General features: G+C 42.9%; 1 protein-coding gene across 1 annotated transcript; it reads left to right on the forward strand.

The window, feature by feature from the left end:
- The first annotated feature begins 1,939 nt into the window (after positions 1–1,939).
- LOC137014921 (intelectin-like) lies at positions 1,940–4,218 on the forward strand. The gene is made up of 7 exons (XM_067379484.1): positions 1,940–2,000; positions 2,368–2,508; positions 2,591–2,838; positions 2,917–3,075; positions 3,191–3,311; positions 3,744–3,847; positions 4,066–4,218. The coding sequence occupies exons 1-7, from the start codon at positions 1,940–1,942 to the stop codon at positions 4,216–4,218; spliced, it is 987 nt and encodes a 328-aa protein (XP_067235585.1).
- Positions 4,219–19,420: the final 15,202 nt, after the last annotated feature.

Raw genomic sequence — 19,420 nt, forward strand, 5'->3', positions numbered from 1 at the left:
TTTGCCATGCTCTGTAAAGTGTTTCATTGATAACTTGTCATGCATACAAATCATATTTACTTATAAATTCATATCTATTTAGAAATCCTGTTTCAACAGAGGAAGACTTGATGAAGTATTGGTGCAGAATGCGTTCACTCATATTGTGGTTGGTTGATTAAACTGATTCAGTGGCAGTTATGTCTTCTCATATTAAAATAAAAGAAGTGAGAAAAGATTAATTATTACATTTGCACATTTCACAGATGCTTTTGTATGAAGTGAATTCAAGTTTCACATTTCATCAGTTTATTAATTTCTTGTTCCTTGTAAACAGAACTTGCTTGTGCAGAAACTTCTCATCATGTGTTCAAATATTTAATGTGTGCTCTTGTGATCAGGATGTAAACAATGATCTTCTGCAGTTGGGTAAATTTAAATTTTATTTAGTTTTGTTTGCTTTGTTTTGCAGGTATGTCATGGATATTTTGTTCTCAGAATTACAGAATTTGAGATCTAGAGTTTTTGTCAAACTTTCTAGATGCAATCATTTTATTTAATAAAATAATGATTTTAATTCAAAATTCGCAGTTTTACCTATATTAAAGTAAATAACGCTGACCTGCAGGCAAGCACAATTGTATAAAATTATTGTCACAACAAGACACTTAAAACACTCCAAATACTTTTGCTGCTTGTTCAGTTTATTTATTGGAAATGAGTTGCAACATTTGACTTCATTGCACTCAACTCACTAAATTGTAAATGAAAGTTAATGTATCATGCTTTTGAGTTGGGATAATATGAATTATTTTTATTGACAGCTGAAACTGGCCATTTCAAGCATCGTAATTGTTGTTTTAATAATAACAACTATTTTTATTGCCTTTACGTGTATTGGTTCTGTAAAATTTTCTGTAAATGCTTATAGGTTTGGGATTATTTTTCTTTTCTTTTTTTAAATGAATTTATTTATTGCCAGAAACATACTAAGTGTCCTCCTTTTTTGGTGTTATGATTATTATTATTCATTTACTTTTTTTTTTCTTTTTTTTTTAATCAGATAAAATCTAAATCTAAAATGATACATTTTAAATTGAATCCATTAAAATGGATTACCTCTGTAATTTCTCCTCATAGTCTCTTCTGTGGCTCTCTCTTCACTTCATCACTTCACTTTTTAATACCTTTTTAATATTTTCATTTTCATTAGACTTTAATAGTTTTTATTTTTGTCCATTAGTAAGTTTCATCATCAAGCACTTCCTGACCAGGGTTTCCCATGTAAACCTTTAGTTGATGTAGATTAGAATTTTTTTCACTAATTAATTTATGCATTTAAGCCACTTTAGACACCATGACCACAAAACCTGTTACTTTACTACTACTTTACTACTTTACAAGGAAATGTTAGGTTAATATGCTTTCTTGTTCCGATAATAGAAAAAAATGTCAGTTTTATCAGAACGTTTGCTTTTTAGTAAACATTCTTCACACAAAACATTGAACCAAACACGTCACCATTTCACGTTTGCAAGTTTTCAGAGTGTTTTTAATCATGAAGAACTGTTCTCCATTACTATGCAGACTGTTAATATGTTCTTATTTCTTAGGCACCACTTTTGACTATTCGTAAGACTGCCCTTGTTTTATAGACACACACATCTCTTACTTGTTACTATATTTCTCAATATGCCATATATGGTACGGTTTTATATCTGTACTATGATTGGATGTCCAGGACATCCTGAAGGTTATTGCTTGATCTTGTGTGTATAAATATGATATCTCACACTGCTGCTGCCACACATCACAGGAGTTGAGGCACCTGTTTCCAACTGATGACTGATAACTTCAAGGCTTCAGATAGTCTACCTTAAAAGACAATCTAGCAGATCTGGTGGCTCATCCGGGATATTCCCAAGACACACTGGACAGAAAATCATCCTTTCTTACAAAAATGTTTTTTGGGATCCTTCTCAGTCTCGCACTGAGTTTATGCTGCTGTGATGCTAAATGCAGTAAGTGTAATTATCTGATTTGATTGATACTAATTTATCTTAACTCTATTGCCCTCTCCATTTAGGTGTCACACTTGAAATGTAACTTCTGTTTTTCAGGAAAACCAATGTAATATATTTTTGTTCAATAATATTTTTTGATTATTATTTAACATTTTGAGGGTATTTTATGATACTATGCAATATTTATACAATTTTATTAGTTATTTTTCTAATATATTTTTAAATTATTTTTCAATTGCATTTAAAGTCAATTTTCTTTTAAGGTAGATTAGTGCCATCTGGTGGGAGTAAAAAAATGAAAAACTTGCCTAATGCCATGGTGTAACCAGTGTTTACTCTTTTCATTATCTTTCTACAGTGGGAGCTATGTTTGTAGAAACAGGAGCATCATGTAATATAATTACTGATACCAACAGCAACCAGGAGCTTAAAAAACTTCAGGACAGAATTAAATATGTTGCTCGAAGCTGCAAAGAAATTCTTGACAAATATCAAGTTTATGAGGGTATGGTATTTTTTAAATTTACTTGTGCTATCTTAAGCAACAACTCAATTAAGGTGACTCAGCAATGCTTTTGTTAATGCAGATGGCCTGTACTATCTGACCTCACCAAGAGGGGTCCTTTACCAGACGTTTTGTGATATGACCACTGCGGGCGGCGGCTGGACGCTGGTGGCCAGCGTTCATGAAAACAACATGTATGGAAAGTGTACTGTTGGTGATCGCTGGTCTAGTGATCAGGGCAGCAACGCAAACCGGCCTGATGGAGAAGGAACATGGGCAAACAGAGTCACATTTGGAACTGCAGAGGCTGCTACAAGTGATGATTATAAGGTAATTTTTTATTACATTCACAATTAAAACATGTTAATCTACAAAATGAATTGACAGTCTGTTTCCTCTCTGCCATAGAATCCTGGATACTTTGAAATTACAGCACAGGATGTGTCTGTGTGGCATGTTCCTAATAATATGGTGATGGAAAAGTGGAGCACTGCCTCCATCCTGAGATACCACACTGAAAATCGCTTCTTAACTCAACACGGAGGAAACCTTTTCAATTTATTCAAGGTCAGACAAACTTTGACAGCAGCTTTGAGTTTTACATAAAATATAAGTTAAAGGCAAAAGACTACAATTCTGTAAAAAAAACAAAAAAACAACCCTTTTTATGTTATTTTCCCAGAAATTCCCTGTGAGCTTTGGAATCGGGACTTGCAAAACTGATAATGGACCTGCTATTCCAATAGTGTATGATACTGGAAATGTGGATTCTACCAAAAAACTGTATGGACCAAATACAAGAGGTACAGCAATTCCTCTTGGGCCAATATTTTTCAAATATTTTAAAGAAAGTAGCTACATTGACTGACATAAAATCTATGTATTATTCAGTGATGGTGTAGGCCAGCACTATCTCACGACCAATTTGTTCGTATTTTACAAGGTGGGTAATTTGTACGAATTCGTACAACGTCATTCGTACAAATTCATACAATTTGTATAAACCCCAGTGACCGGTAGGTTTAGGGGAAGTTTAAGGTCATATGAATTCATACAAATTAGCCACCTCGTATAATACTTACAAATGGCTGTGAGATCAGGTTATTCAGGCCTATTATTTACAAAGCATCATCAATGTTGAGATGGAATCACTTTAATTAATGAATGCCATTCTGTATGCATGGACCATGACAGACCATCATCAATTATATATTCTGTTTTTGTTTTTTTTTCAGCAATATTTGAGCCTGGATTCATCACATTCAGAGTCTTCAACAATGAAAAGGCAGCCATGGCACTTTGTTCGGGCGTTAAACCAACTGGTTGTGACACTGAACATGTGAGCTAAACAAATATTTTTGATTATTTACAACAATGTTCATGAACAGCATTTGTGAAGTGCTTCTGATCACCACAGGCAATAATTCATGCTTTAGTGTATAAATGAAGAGGAAATGTATTTACAGTAATACAGTTACAACAGAAGTAAATCAGCTGCAATGTTATATGAGGAAAAGGGTATTTTTTGTTGTTATTAATGTACTCATATTTTTGCAGTTCTGTGTTGGTGGAGGTGGACACTTTCCTGAGGCGGTCCCTAGACAGTGTGGGGACTTTCCGAGTTTCGACTGGGATGGCTATGGTACTAATACAGGATGGAGTGCTTCCAAAGAGATAACTGAAGCAGCTGTACTTCTTTTTTATCGCTGACCTGCTTCCTTTCCTTCTGTCAGAGATATACAACATTGATTAATATCTGAATGCACAATCATTTGCTCAAATATATTTCTTATATTTCTTATATATTTTCTCTTTTTGTATTATCTAAGAATGTGTATGGTGTTTGTAACTGATGAAAAAAAAAAAAAACTGTCAGATTAGCCGTTTATTGGCAGGCTTCTTTTAATGCATATAACCTACTTTTAACTTCTCAGTGTTCATGGGTTTTTTTTTTTGTTTTTTTTCAACTGTTCACAAATGGAAACAAATGTATAATGTTCAAATAAAACCAATGGGTTGACAATGCTGTTCAAACAATGGATTCAAAATCTATTTTAGGTTTCATAGTTTATGAGTTTCACTTAAAATATTCCATGATCATATTCCATAACACATTTGGTTACATTCTGTTCTGCTAATAAAGCCTGTTATTACTTATTCGTCTTCGAGTTCACATCTCTCATAAATATTTATAAAAAATAAAGTTACATACTGTAGAACATCTTTTAAATAAGTACCAAACTTTATCTTAATATAGCCTACTGTTGTATGTTGTGCAGCAGACGAGGTTAAAGCCAAATTGGAAAACCTACGAGATACATTCATGAGGAAAAATATATTCTCTTTCAGCGCCATCTTGCATGAATTAGCTGAAGACGATCAATAGTTTTTCACTCCTTCCAAAGTTACACTTGGGGCGGAGCCAGACATTGTAAACATTCGGGACTCAGCCCAAATCTATACTTGACCAATGACATTTAATTTTCTGTTAACAGTTTTACTGACATAAAAGGAGCTTTTGTAGTAGTATTCTTGTTAAAAAATGTACATCATTTGGCACTGTTATTTTTTAAAACTCTACTGGGTGTATCTCCTGTAGGGGGGAACATTTAACATTTTAAGGTTAAATGCATCAATCTGGGGCACTTTGAGAGCTCAAATCTGAGAGCTTAAGCCCATACAGTGTGTAAATTGAACAAAGAAACAGTGTTGACTTGTACCTGGACATTAAAAAGGGTTCAAACATCTTTGTAGTTGTGATATAGAGTCTCAGTCTACATTGTGTATTAGGATGCCAAACAATTATCAGGCTATACAATAAAACAATATAATAATGTTTTAATACTATATAATTATTCATGACAGTAATTTCCATATATTGTAACAAATGCACTCTAAAATAAATGACATTTTTTATTAGTTACTTACTTTACAAAACAGTATTGGGAAATTATAACACTTTTGTACTAATCTCTAAGAGAAATCCTTGAGCTTTTATTTTGATCATCAGATCACCAGCTGATCGCGTGAGCAAATGTGCGCACTTCTCTTTAAAACACGCAGCACAGACAGACTGTATATATACTTAATCACTGTATTTTGCTGTTTTATAAAGGCACAAAGCCTTATCACAGTTCCGATTTTAGTTTGTTGGTAAAATACAACGTAGTAGCCTATGTTTTAAATTTTCAGTTCATTATAAAATGGTGGCGGCCGCACAGGGTTATTAATGGGAAACACTGAATATATGTTTAACTGACAAATTTGCTAAAGTTGTCATAACTATTAGTTGTTATATCATAACAAAAACCCTTCAACCGGACCGAACGAGCATCTCGAGGCCTGCCGCTGTTCTGAGTGACAGGAGGCGTGTCTGTGTTCAGCTGCTGTGTGCGTGAACGCGCTGTCGGAGAGAAGAGAGAGAAAGCGCTGCTGGTGTATGGATACTTATGATGAATACTGTAGAAAAGCGGCATTGGACTGTTTAACATATTTCAATAGAGAGATATATTTAGAAAAAGTATATTTAGAGAGCACTATTAAGAATCCTCAAACCTGAAAGATTCGGGGCTTTTGGGAAAACATTCGGGGCTCCAGCCCCCTTAGCCCACCCCTAGCGCCGCCCCTGGCTACATCGCAAGACTGTAGCTGTACGTAGAGTTCAAATATAAAATTGAGTTAAATATAGCTAGTAAATAAATGATGGGGAAAGAAAATTGGTGCATCTTGTTTTTCAACTCTCGACTACCCGGAACAAAACCCCAGTGAACATGTCATCGCCCCATTAACAGAGTTAATTAACAGAGTGGCTGCATTTAACCTTGCTTTTTACCTTTACTTTATGCTAAAATAATCATTTACTAATTAATCAGGGATACATTCCATATGTGAACATTTCATTAAAAGAATTTAAGGTTCTCTGAATTATGGTACAAAATGGCCAGAATTTGTGAAGGTTTGCTCCGTCAAAGAGAGGGCGCACTGCCTGCGGTAGGGAAAATATTGGCTTAAGTGATGGACTTGTATATTTTTATTCACTGCTTTGCTCAAATGTAACAGTCTTGTAATTTATTTTTAGAGTTTTTCCAGCAAATATGTGTAACCTTTGGCTAAAAGTAACGGCAACCCCGACTACGCCACCTAGGCGATCTACCCAGGAAAAAAAAAATATATAGTTATACCCAAAAAGAAATTTTCAACCAAAATGAATTACAATAAAATGAAGGACCCTACTGGTTCGGTAAGAATTAAGGACAGAGACGTGACTTTCCACAAATATAATATTAATTTATTTCACAAATCAACAACTGTAAAATCTTCTTAAAAGGAGAATCTCTTCAGCAGTTGACCAGTTAGTTACTCACAATTACTATGGGACCAGTATGAGTTTCACAGAATGGACACAAACCACAGCAATCAGTACATCACCATCATTAGAAATAAGTGATAAAAACCAGGACCGCAGGACCGCGACGTCTACAGCCAGTCGTATCCTCGTTGAAAAACGGGAACATGGAGTGGATATATGAAAAGCAGTGGAAACGCGTATATCAAACTGATATAAAAATATATAGAAGCAGGTGTATCAAGAGTTTCACAAACTGGTTCTTCAAACAAGTAAATTCTAACAGGTATTTCAAACAGCTATAAACAGCAGCTATAAACAGCAGCTAGCGCTCAGGCCACACCTGAAAAACAAAAAAACAAAACAAATAAAGTTTCAAATAATTTCCCCCTTACAGAAAAAGAACCCCAGAGAAAAATATCTTACCTCCCAAGCGGGACTCAGACTACGGTAACCTTGTTACCGTAATGATAATGATTGTTACACACATCCCTGATGACAAACGTGTATTTAGACTAAAATCTGGAACTATGAGAAAGGCAACCAATTGAGCAACTTACCAGGGAAAAGCAACAGGAAATAAGCCACAAGACCTTTTCTGCCCACAACACACAAGGGAATCACGGCGCTATACTTGGACATGCTTTTTATAAAGCCACTGACATGCGTTGCTGATTACACCGCACAGGTGTGTTCCATAACAGAACGCACCTCCAGCTCAGGGGACACGTCCACTGCGGTGAAGTATACACCATTAAAGAAAAATAAATAAAAGAAAGCTCAACCTGTCACATTCTACCCCTTGAAATTCGTCAACCCAACGATATTAACTCCAAGGCCTAAAAAGAGTGGAAACATTATTATTTACAGTTATCTGAGAGTTCACAATACCCCCTCTACCCCCAAACGTCTCTGGCAAGTGATGGACATTGGAATGGTAGCCTGCAGTTGTTCGTGTAGTCCGACGTAACGGTACTCTTACAGTAGGAACTATGCCCTCTGATGCCACTGAAACGTCACTAGGCAAGGAATCATGGCTTAGAAGCGGGTCAGGAGCAGGGATACTACTAGATAACATTGAGATGCCCTCAGGGCTGTGGAGCAAAGATGGAGCATGAGTAGCAGGCAGCGGAGGTGGACAAACACTTGGTACTATAACTGGGAGGGAAATTTCTTGCTCTGAAGACACTAGCAAACACATATCATCATCCGATAGGTCTCCAGATTCCACTGAGGCTTGATCAAATTCTGAAGGGGAGTTAAAAGGCTCTGCAAAATTCTGCCCAGATGGTTGAGCTCTTAACAGAGTACGATGCACGTGTCTTACTTTTTCCAGATCATCAACAGGGGCAATGGTGTACACAGACCCACCTGGTGTAGGGGCTCGCGACACCACGGAGCTCCAACAATCTTGAATCTTTGCCCGGCATCGAACACAAAGGTCCCGCAAATACACCAACTGACCTTGACAAAGAGGTTCATCCTGTACTCTCCGATCATGTCGCTCTTTTTTTCCCTGTCTGCTGCAGCCTTTAGGTGACTTCTAGCCCCATCAAAGGCCACTTGAAGTCTTGCCTGATGATCATAAATCCAGTCATGAACACTACCTTGAGTTGGAGCCTCAATCCTGCCCAAGAGGAAGTCAACAGGCAATTGTGGATCTTGCCCAAGCATCAAGAAATATGGGGATTGGTTTGTAGACTGGTGTGGGGTAGTATTATAGGAGAAAACCACTTGAGGGAGATATGCTGCCCAGTTTTTCTTCTTACAAGATGGTAGAGTGTGCAGTAAATTGTGCAGGGTGCAATTAAAGCGCTCACATTGACCATTTCCAATAGGATGGGCTGGAGTGGTTCGGCTCCGTTCAATGCCATACAACTTACACAACTGACGAATAAGGATACTTTCGAAGTTCCTTCCCTGGTCTGAGTGGATGCGACTTGGAATGCCAAACTTATAGAACCACTCATTAACCAACACCTTTGCCACTGTAGATGCTCTCTGGTAGTGAGTTGGCACCGCCTGGGTGTATTTGGAAAACACATCAGTCAGGATAAGAACATTCTCCATTCCATCCTGTGATGGCTCAATCAATGTAAAATCCATAGCCAGATTTTGGTTAGGTCTTGAAGCTAACAAATGGTCCATATATGTCTGGACTCAAGGAAAGATATCCTTGGCAACAGTACAGCGTTCACATTGTTGGCACCATCGCTTAATATCATCAGACATACCTGTCCAAGAACATCTTCGTCGAATCAGCTCTGTTGTGCATTCCACTCCCTGATGACCATGCTCATCATGAAGCTGCTGCATCACTACAGTCTTTAGGGATGCTGGAAGCAAGAGCTGAAGAAAGGCCTCACCACCCTGGGAATGGTGGCACTGGCGATACAATGCGCCATCTTTCATCCTCTGCCGTTTCCACTATTTCAGTAGTCTACCTGCACCTGTGCACAACCCCTGCCGCTCTTCACTTGAAGGATATTTCCCCTTTCTCCACAGCTTCAGAAACTCCCCCAGCACTACATCTGCTTCCTGCAGCCCACGCAAATCTATAGGAGTGCGACCAGGGAAAGCGGTGATAGATGCTTGTACACATTCGTCCTGAGGTCTGATCGAAACGACTTGTTGGAGGGGCTCAGGCAGAGAACTTCCTGGAATCATACGTTCCAGTATAGGACCAGCAGGGTGCTGTCATGAAAGTGCATCAGCATTTCGATTACTGCGTCCAGAACGATACTTGATGCTGATATCAAAAACAGCAAGTTGAGCAGCCCACCTCTGTTCTAAAGCACCTAATTTAGCAGTATTGAGGTAACTCAGGGGATTATTGTCAGTGTATACCACACACTAATGTCCAAGTAAATACTCACAAAATTTCTCAGTCATTGCCCATTTAAGGGCCAGGAATTCCAGTTTCATGGAACTATAATTGGACATATTCCTCTCTGAAGGTCTTAATCCCCGACTTGCATAGGCTACTGGTCGAACTCTGCCCTCCTGTTCCTGTGACAGGACTGCTCCCAATCCGCTGTAACTTGCATCCACTTTTAAGATGAATGGCAATGAAAAGTCAGCATAAGCCAAGAGGGGAGTACTCAACAACCACCGCTTCAGGGCATCAAAACTCTGCTGACACTCCTCTGTCCAGGCCTCCTTACAAGACTGGGCTGTACTTTTCCTCTTGGCCCCAGTCAGGTCAGCTACTAAACGATGAAGTGGGGTGGCCAGCTTGGCAAAACCCTCCACAAACCTCCTGTAATAACTTGCAAAGCCCAAAAAGGACCGGAGTTCTGAAACCTGCTGAAGGGGCTGCCAATTAGCAACTGCCTCAATTTTCCTAGGGTCAGTCGCCACGCCCTGATCAGAAATCAAGTGCCCCAAGTAGCTCACCTCAGGTCTGAAGAACGAACACTTCTCCAGTTTGACCTTTAAGCCTTCTTGCTGTAAACGTTTTAGGACCACCTCCAGTCGTTGCAAGTGCTCAGACACTGTGGAAGAGAACACTATGACATCATCAAGATAAAGCAACAATGATTGAAAATGTTGCGAACCAAACATGCGTTCCATCAATCTCTGAAACGTATTAGGTGCATTACACAAGCCAAACGCCATCCTATTCCACTCATATAGCCCAAAGGGTGTACAAAAGGCAGTTTTCATCTTGTCTTTCTCAGCCACTGGGACCTGATTATAGCCACTAGCAAGGTCCATTGTAGTGAACCACCTGGCACCTGAAAGGGCATCTAAAGACTCCTCGATTCATGGTAATTGAAAGGAATCTTTTCTCGTCTTACTGTGTACTGTTGACGATAATCAACACACATTCGCAGGCTACCATCCTTTTTCTTTACCAGAACAATGGGAGAAGCGTAGGGGCTGCTACTTTCTCTTATAATTTGGGTTTCTAGCAACTGATTAATATGAGCCTTAACTGCCTCATATTCTGAGGGAGGAACGCGTCTATAACGCTGCTTAACGGGAACCTCATCAGTCAAAGGAATTTCATGCGTGATCAAAGTGGTACAACCCAAATCACCATCGTGTTCTGAAAACACAGAAGAATATTTAGACAGCAGCACCCTAACCTGACACTGTTCTTCTGAAGTTAACGAAGACAGATCAACAGCATCTATTTTGTCCTGCAGGGAACCAGTAAGTACCTGGGAAGAGACGGTGGCCTGCACACCCACTGAGATGTCTTCAACACCTGGGGGTAAACTCACCACAGTTACTGCACTAATAGTACCCAGAACAATTTGTGCATAAAGGTTAACATCAGCTAACCCTACATTGATAACTGGAACATAAACCTGTCCATCAGCTACCTTAACAATGGCGGGGAAAGCCAGAAGTCCAGCTGCCAACCCACCACTAGAAGGCTCAAACACAACGGTCAACCCAGCATGTTGCTGAGAACAAGTAGCGGGAATAAACTTCATGGTGCCGCCTGATACACGAATACACCTACCTCCTCGAACTCGAACTCGAGCTGATATATCTAAAGGGGCCCTTACTTGAACTTGATGGCATTTCTGTAGGGCTTGTTGCCAAGAATTAGGGGCATGCTGTACTAAAGCTGCTTCAAAAAGGGCTGACCCATTGTAACAAGTTCAAGTTCGTAGGGAAGGAAGAGGACAGGGTTGACTTTGACTGCTGAAGTGGGTTTTTATTTCAATAACAAGATGTCCAAACAAAAGTCTGTGCAACGCACAATAAACAATCCACATCCACAGACGGGCTTCACTCCAGTAGTGCTCTCAAGCTCAGTCCCAGTGTTTCTCAGTCAGCAGTCCCTCTCTCTCTCACACACTCCTGCTTCTCCTGGTGTTTTATCCTGTCTCCGTGCCAATTACTGGAATTAGAAACAGGTGTCCGTGATTTACAATTAACCCACTCACTTACCAAGCGTCTCCCGACTCTCTCTCCTGCTGCAGACTTCACTGAACCACGCCCTCCCTGCCACATACCCCCACCGCCCGACTCAGGCCGGGGAGCCATCCGGCCTCCATTTCTGGAGAGGAAATCGGCCACAGCTATCTGAACACCCGGCCTGTGGACCACTTTGAACTTAAAAGGCTGTAAAGCCAGATACCAACGAGTGATCCGCGCGTTGGTATCCTTCATGCGGTGGAGCCACTGCAGGGGAGCGTGATCCGAACAGAGGGTGAATTCCCGTCCCAGGAGATAAAAGCGTAGGGTGAGGACGGCCCACCTGATGGCAAGACACTCTTTCTCCACGGTGCTGTACTTAGCTTCTCTCTTAGAGAGCTTACGGCTAATGTACAGCACCGGCCGTTCCTCCCCCTCTATCTCCTGGGACAGTACAGCACCCAGCCCCCTGTCCGACGCGACAGTCTGCAACAAAAAAGGGAGAGCAAAATCAGGAGAGTGAAGAAATGGCCCGCCACATAGAGCAGCCTTCACCTGGGTAAAGGCCTGCTGGCACAGCTCCGTCCACTGGACCTTATCTGGTGCCTCCTTTTTAGTTAGATCAGTCAACGGGCTGGTGAGGTCTGAATAATTAGGTACAAACCTTCTATAATATCCCGCCAGCCCGAGGAACTGTCTAACCTCCTTTTTGGTCTTAGGGCGCGGACAGGTCGCAATCACTGCTGTCTAATCAATTTGGGGACGCACCTGTCCATGTCCCAAGTGGAAGCCCAGATACCTTACTTCCACACGCCCAATCGCACACTTCTTCGGGTTGGCCGTGAGCCCGGCCCCCCTGAGCGATCTCAGGACGGCCCTCAAATGCTGCATATGCCGCCGCCAGTCATTACTGAAGATAATAATATCATCCAGATAAGCAGCAGCATATGCACCATGGGGCCGCAAAATTTTATCCATGAGACGCTGAAAGGTGGCCGGTGCCCCGAACAGCCCGAACGGAAGAGTAACAAATTGGTGTAATCCAAACGGCGTTGTGAAAGCTGTCTTTTCTTTGGATAATGGCGACAAGGGGATCTGCCAATATCCCTTTGTTAAGTCCAATGTCGAATAAAAGCGAGCCGTACCGAGCCGGTCAAGCAATTCGTCCACCTGTGGCATTGGATACGCGTCGAATTTCGACACAGCGTTCACCTTGCGGTAATCCACACAGAACCGAACTGAGCCGTCCGTTTTGGGAACCAAAACTATCGGGCTCGCCCAGTTACTGCTGGATTCTTCTATTACCCCCATTTCAAGCATCGCTCCTAATTCTTCCTGAACTACTTTTTTCTTGTGTTCAGGTAAGCGATACGGCCGGCTGCGAACCACCACGCCCGGCTCTGTCTCGATATGGTGCTGAATGAGATTTGTACGACCAGGTAGGGGAGAAAACACGTCAGCAAACTCTGCCTGTAATTTGGTTAAATCAATGAGCTGGGAGGGCGAGAGATGATCTCCCCCTGGGGCCAGTGCGAGAGATTCTTTTTTTATATTCGCCTCTGGCCCAAGATCATCCTCTCCGCTAATCACCGTCGCCAGCATCACTGATTCTCCCTCATTCCATTTTTTAAGGAGATTGAGGTGGTAAATTTGACGTGCTCCCCTCCTATCTGAGCGTATTACCTCATAATCGAGCTCTCCAACTTGCCGTGTGACCTCAAATGGTCCTTGCCACTTTGCAAGTAATTTTGAACTTGACGTTGGGAGTGTAGTGAACAGCACATTCTAGGGCCCAGTTTATGGCCGGGCCTCTCTCTGTCCGTAACAGTGGACAAAGGTTTGCTACATTTTGATTGGATCTCGGTGGACTAACACAAACAAACTGTCCTACGGCATCAGATAAAGATGGAAGGACAACATCCAGACCTCTCTTAGAGGGTAAGAAGAAGACCTCTTGTACCAAGCCTGGGAAGGACAAGGCTTCTCATTGGTCCACAGGCAGTTACTGCCCTTCACCCATCTAGACATTATTTCCTTAAGTTGGCCAGACACTGCCATAAAAATTCCTTGGGACCTTAGTAGAAATGGGTGAAACAAAGAGAGATCACAAAGATCCATCCAAATCCATTCAAAACTATGTTTGAAAACCTTAGAACTGATGCAAACTACACATCCATTTCACACTTATTCACAGAAATAAGTATTCTCAGTGACAGCCATTTGTAGTGCAACATCTGATACAAATACAGCTGTTAATGTACAATTGAATGACAGTTCAATCTTTTTCCATCATGTTTAGTCTCTATTTGTTTAGAATATTGCCAAAGGTATTCTGGTGGTGGTTTGGAAAGTGAGAAATGCATTGGTAAACTTTAAAGACACTGTAAAGACTTCCAACTTTGTGCTTTATGCAAATGAGTTCCACAGGGGAGAGAAGGGTGGGCCACACTCTGTGTGTCCCCTCTGATGCCAGCAGCCAATCACAGCACTCGAATGGAGAAGCGCCAAAATGCAATCTCCTCCTCATCGGAAAGGGATAAAGGTACCCTTTCTACAGACATTCCTTGTTCTGAGTCTGCCCTTGAAAGGGGGAAGACGTAACAGATATACCGTTCTGAGTCTGTCCTGCACGGGGACAGATGTTAACAGATATACCTTTCTGAGCCTGAAGAGACAACAACAGAGACGACCATGTTCTAAGCCTCCAGCTTTTGAGGAAAGAGATGTTAACCAACACTACGTTCAAAGTTTCCATCCAGCGAAACAGTGACGACATCCGCAACAAGGTTAAGCTCAGGAGAGCAAACCTTCACTTCAAGGTACCTTCGTCTGCGTGTTCCAGATTGTTAAGGACCTTCTGCACCTACACCAGGGCCTCATCTGCGTGTTCCAGATTTTAGGACCCTTTGGTGCTCCAGGAGATCAGCATCCCACAGAGCTTCGTGTTCAAGACTGTTGAAACAGATTCTGGCTCCTCTCCCCACTGCACTGTCACCCGGCACAACCAGTGGAAGACGTCACCGTCATCGGACTCGACCAAGTGGAACGTAAATATCACTTAACCAAACCTCTTTCCAGAGACCTTGGCATTGTTGTATATTATCAGTATATAATTTCCTAATTTCCATTAGATGTAATATAGCTGATGTTAGTCAATAACAAATAATCCTTTGTTTATTTGTTTGGTGCATCATAAGGTTCTCCACCTTATTATTTTCAGAGAAACAGTATCTTTCCCTAAGATAACGTAACTCTTCCATAGCCACACTCAACTTAATCACTCGTATTCTATGTATCTTATGCACTTTATTCCTTTATCATTCATGGTATTCATTTAGTAGTTGTGTTAGTTATTCTTGTTTATCTTTTCCTTGTGCTGATAATACAGAAAAGGCTCTACAAGTTAGCAATTTCACCAATCTTTCAGATAAATCAGCTAACCACTTTACATTAATTCTAAATGAATGAAAGCCCCTGTAGGGAGTGAACCACGCCCTCCCTGCCACACCCATATTGTCCAAACAGTTCGTTATAACATTCTCGGATAACATTCATGCCCAGAACACTGGAGACCTGAGTAGTACCTGGAGGATCTTTAACTATGAGCACGCCACGTTTAGGAATCACTTTACCAAAGACTTCGACATCCAGCTCTACATAACCTATGTACGGGATATCTGAACCATTGGCAGCCTTAAGCTGTAACCAATGACAAGATTTTCCAAACCCCAAGGCTCAACGTTCTTCAAGAAAAAACTTTCAGTCACAGTTGACACCATTGAGCCAGTGTCTAACAAACAGGGAACCAACACCCCACCCAAGCTGACAGTCACATAGGGGCATGGAGAGAATAAGGGGGCCATATTTTCTACAACAGGAAAAACCACATCTGAGCCAAACACATAACCTTCTGAACTATGGCTCAATAGCACAGAAGTTTCTAGTTTCCCTGAAAAGAAACAGAGGGCTGGGAGGGACGTGAGGGAGACTGATAAACCCTTTATAATGAACTACACTCATGGGCAAAGTGACCAGGCTGTTGGCACTTCCTACAGATAACCGAACCCCTATTAACGGTACTTGTAGGATGGAAACTTCTTGGGACATTCTGCAGTGAAGACACATTACGTGTTAACTGATCAAGCTGTTCTTGCTGCTTTTTAAGCATCTCTTTTAGCTCAGCTAATTCAGAGCCTGTAGACATTGGTGCAGACCCATAAACCCCATACTGCAGCCCATGGGTAGAGGAGGTTGAAAAACGTCTCGGGTTACGAGTGTAACCCCTGTTCCCTGAGTAAGGGAACGAGACGCTACGTCAATGACGTGATGGGAACCCTCTGCATTTTGTGTTCGTGAAGCACCTCTGTATCCAACCAATGAGAAGATGTGACGTCAGAGGCGGGTGACGTCACGGACCAGGAAACTATAAAGCATACCCAGAAACAGAGAACGCCAGCTTCTGGAATATGTCTGAAGCAAAGCGCTCCAGGTATGAAGGGGGTACGGCAACGCGACGTAGCGTCTCGTTCCCTTACTCAGGGAACAGGGGTTACACTCGTAACCCGAGACGTTCCCTTTCGTGGGAACTATCGACGCTACGTCAATGACGTGATGGGAACGCTGTCCCAACTACGCCGTATCTTCAAGTGCCTGGCTGCTATCTTGCAAGACCAAGGAACCTGGAGTAGAACTTATATTAAGATTATAAAATCTGATGAAAGTGTGCTGGGATGACCATCCAGCTGCACCACATATGTCGTCCAGAGACACTCCTGACAGAAGAGCTTTAGAAGCGGCCATACCTCTTGTAGAATGAGCTCTAACGGCTAAGGGACATGGCTGTCCCACTGCTTTATATGCAAGTGAGATGGCCTCGACCACCCACTTGCTCATCCTCTGCTTGGATGCTGGGCCCCCTCTTCTAGGGGACCCGTAACATACAAATAATTGATCTGTTTTTCTCCACAGGGCAGCTCTGTGGGTGTAGGCATCCAGCGCCCTCACAGGGCAAAGCAGATTACGTTTTTCCTGATCCTGATTTTCAAATGGTGGAGGACAGAAAGCCTCCAGTACAATGGGACCTGGGACTCTAGTGGGGACCTTTGGCACGTAGCCCGGTCTAGTATGTAAGAAAGCCTTGATCATACCAGGCGTAAATTCTAAGCATGATGGAGCAACTGACAGTGCTTGCAAATCACCAATCCTTTTCAAGAAAGAAATTGCCAACAGAAAGACTGTTTTTAGTGTTAGAAATTTATCTGACACTTCTTCTATTGGTTCGAAGGGAGCCTCAGCTAACCCTTGGAGCACAATAGATAAGTCCCAGGTCGGAGTTTTTGTGCGCACCGCAGGCCTCAACCTCAGTGCACCACGGAGGAAGCGTATGACTAGGGGGTCTCGACCCACCGAGGAGCCCCCTACAGGGTTATGATAAGCCGAGATGGCTGCAATATATACCTTCAATGTTGAAGGGGTTAAGCCTTCTGAAAATTTTTCCTGAAGGAATTGTAGCACACAGCTAATAGGAGAGTGGACGGGGTCCATATTACGCTGGCCACACCATGTGGCGAACAGTTTCCACTTGTACATATACAGCTTCCTCGTGGAGGGAGCTCTGGATTGAAGGATGGTCTCCACAACCTCGGTTGGGAGACCAGATTCTATGAGCCTTGCCCCCTCAGAGGCCAGGCCCATAGCTTCCACATTTCTGGGCGGGGATGGAAAATCGTGCCGCCTGCTTGAGACAGGAGGTCCTGTCTGAGAGGAAGCTCCATTGGAGAGCCGTGAAGGAGAGATATTAGGTCCGCAAACCATATTCTTGTCGGCCAGTAAGGAGCCACCAGTATTATGTCGGCCCTTTCCTGGCGAACCTTGTCCAGAACTCCCGGGAGCAACGAGACTGGGGGAATGCGTACAGACGTAGCCTCGGCCACGTCTGTAGCATAGCATCCAGCCCTAGGGGTGCTGGGTGCTCCAGAGAGTACCACAGAGGGCACTGAGTTGACTCCTCTGTGGCAAATAGATCAACTTGAGCTCGTCCGTAGACTTTCCATATCAACTCCACCACCTCGGTGTGGAGTTTCCATTCCCCCGGCCTCGCGCCCTGCCTCGACAGGGCGTCTGCTCCCACATTCAACCGCCCGGGAATATATGCCGCTTTCAGTGAAAGGAGTTTTCCCTGGGCCCACAGGAGGATGCGGCTGACCAAATTGCATAGCAGGCGAGACCGCAAGCCCCCCTGGTGGTTGATATATGAGACCACCGTAGTGTTGTCCGTGTGGACCAACACATGGTTTCCCCTCAGGTCTGGGAGGAAGTGTTTTAGAGCTAGAAACACCGCCATCATCTCCAGCCGATTTATGTGCCAGGAGAGCTGGTGGTCCTCCCAGAGACCCTGAGCTGAGCGACCACTCATGATCGCCCCCCAGCCCGTGAGGGAAGCATCTGTCGTTAGCATTACGCGACGACGAGGAGTTCCCATCACGGGTCCTTGGGACAGGAACCAAGGCTTTTTCCACATGACCAGAGCACGAAGGCATCGCCGCGTGACTTTGATCATGCGAAAAGGATTTCCCCTCGGGGAAAACCCCTTGGTCCTGAGCCACCACTGTAAGGGTCTCATGTGCAGAAGGCCAATAGTAATAACGTTGGACGCAGCTGCCATCAGACCCAGCAGTCTCTGAAACTGTTTTACAGTGAGTGACTGGCCTAACTTCACCCCATTCACGGCCCCGAGAATGGCATTCACACGAGCAGGAGTCAATTGCGCCTGCATCGTGGTGGAATCCCAGATTACACCTAGATAATTCGCAACCTGACTCGGGACCAGCACACTCTTTTTGGCATTGAGTCTCAACCCAAGCTTCTTTATGTGTGACAGAACAACATCTCGATGTTGAACTGCTAGTCGCTCTGTTTGAGCTAGTATCAACCAATCGTCGATATAGTTCAGTACGCGGATGCCCTGGAGTCTCAGCGGAGCCAGCGCTGCGTCCACGCACTTCGTGAACGTGCGGGGTGATAGAGATAGGCCGAAAGGAAGGACCCTGTATTGGTAAGCTTCGCCCCTGAAAGCGAACCTGAGGAACTTCCTGTGAGAAGGATGGATGGATACATGGAAATAGGCGTCTTTCAGATCTATTGCCACAAACCAGTCCTCGGACCTGATCTGTGGGATAATCTGTTTGAGTGTGAGCATTTTGAACTTCAACTTTTTTACAGATCGATTTAACACACGTAAATCTATGATCGGACGCAACCCTCCATCCTTCTTTGGAACAATGAAGTAGCGGCTGTAAAAGCCTGACATTTTGCTGGGAGGAGGAACCCTCTCTATAGCTCCTTTTTGCAAAAGCGTCGTAACTTCTTGTTCCATCACCAGAGACTGCTCTGGGGCTACCACTGTGTGGAGAACCCCATTGAACTTGGGCGGTCGAGAACCGAACTGAATTCTGTAACCCTGTTGTATCATGAGCAGCACCCATTTCGAAATGTTCGGGAGACGTTTCCATTCTTCCATATATTCTACTAAGGGAACCAGTCTCTCGAGACTGGTCTCTGGTGTTTTTTGAGCACTTGGCTCGTTCATCTGGCGCAGCGCACCGGCAGACAAACGAATCGAGCGCTGACCGATCCCCCTCGGAGGATCGGTGGAGACCGCTGCGCCCTGACGCACGCTGGGTGGCAGGGTTG

The sequence above is a fragment of the Chanodichthys erythropterus genome, chromosome 24 (genome assembly GCF_024489055.1).
Source record: "Chanodichthys erythropterus isolate Z2021 chromosome 24, ASM2448905v1, whole genome shotgun sequence".
Classification (NCBI taxonomy): Eukaryota; Metazoa; Chordata; class Actinopteri; order Cypriniformes; family Xenocyprididae; genus Chanodichthys; species Chanodichthys erythropterus.

Excerpts from the sequence above, each read along its gene's own strand:
- LOC137014921 (XM_067379484.1), top strand. The coding sequence starts at position 1,940 with ATGTTTTTTGGGATCCTTCTCAGTCTCGCACTGAGTTTATGCTGCTGT. Across the intron at positions 2,001-2,367 it reads CTGCTGTGATGCTAAATGCA|CTATGTTTGTAGAAACAGGA; the intron begins GTAAGTGTAATT and ends CTACAGTGGGAG. Across the intron at positions 2,509-2,590 it reads CAAATATCAAGTTTATGAGG|ATGGCCTGTACTATCTGACC; the intron begins GTATGGTATTTT and ends TTGTTAATGCAG.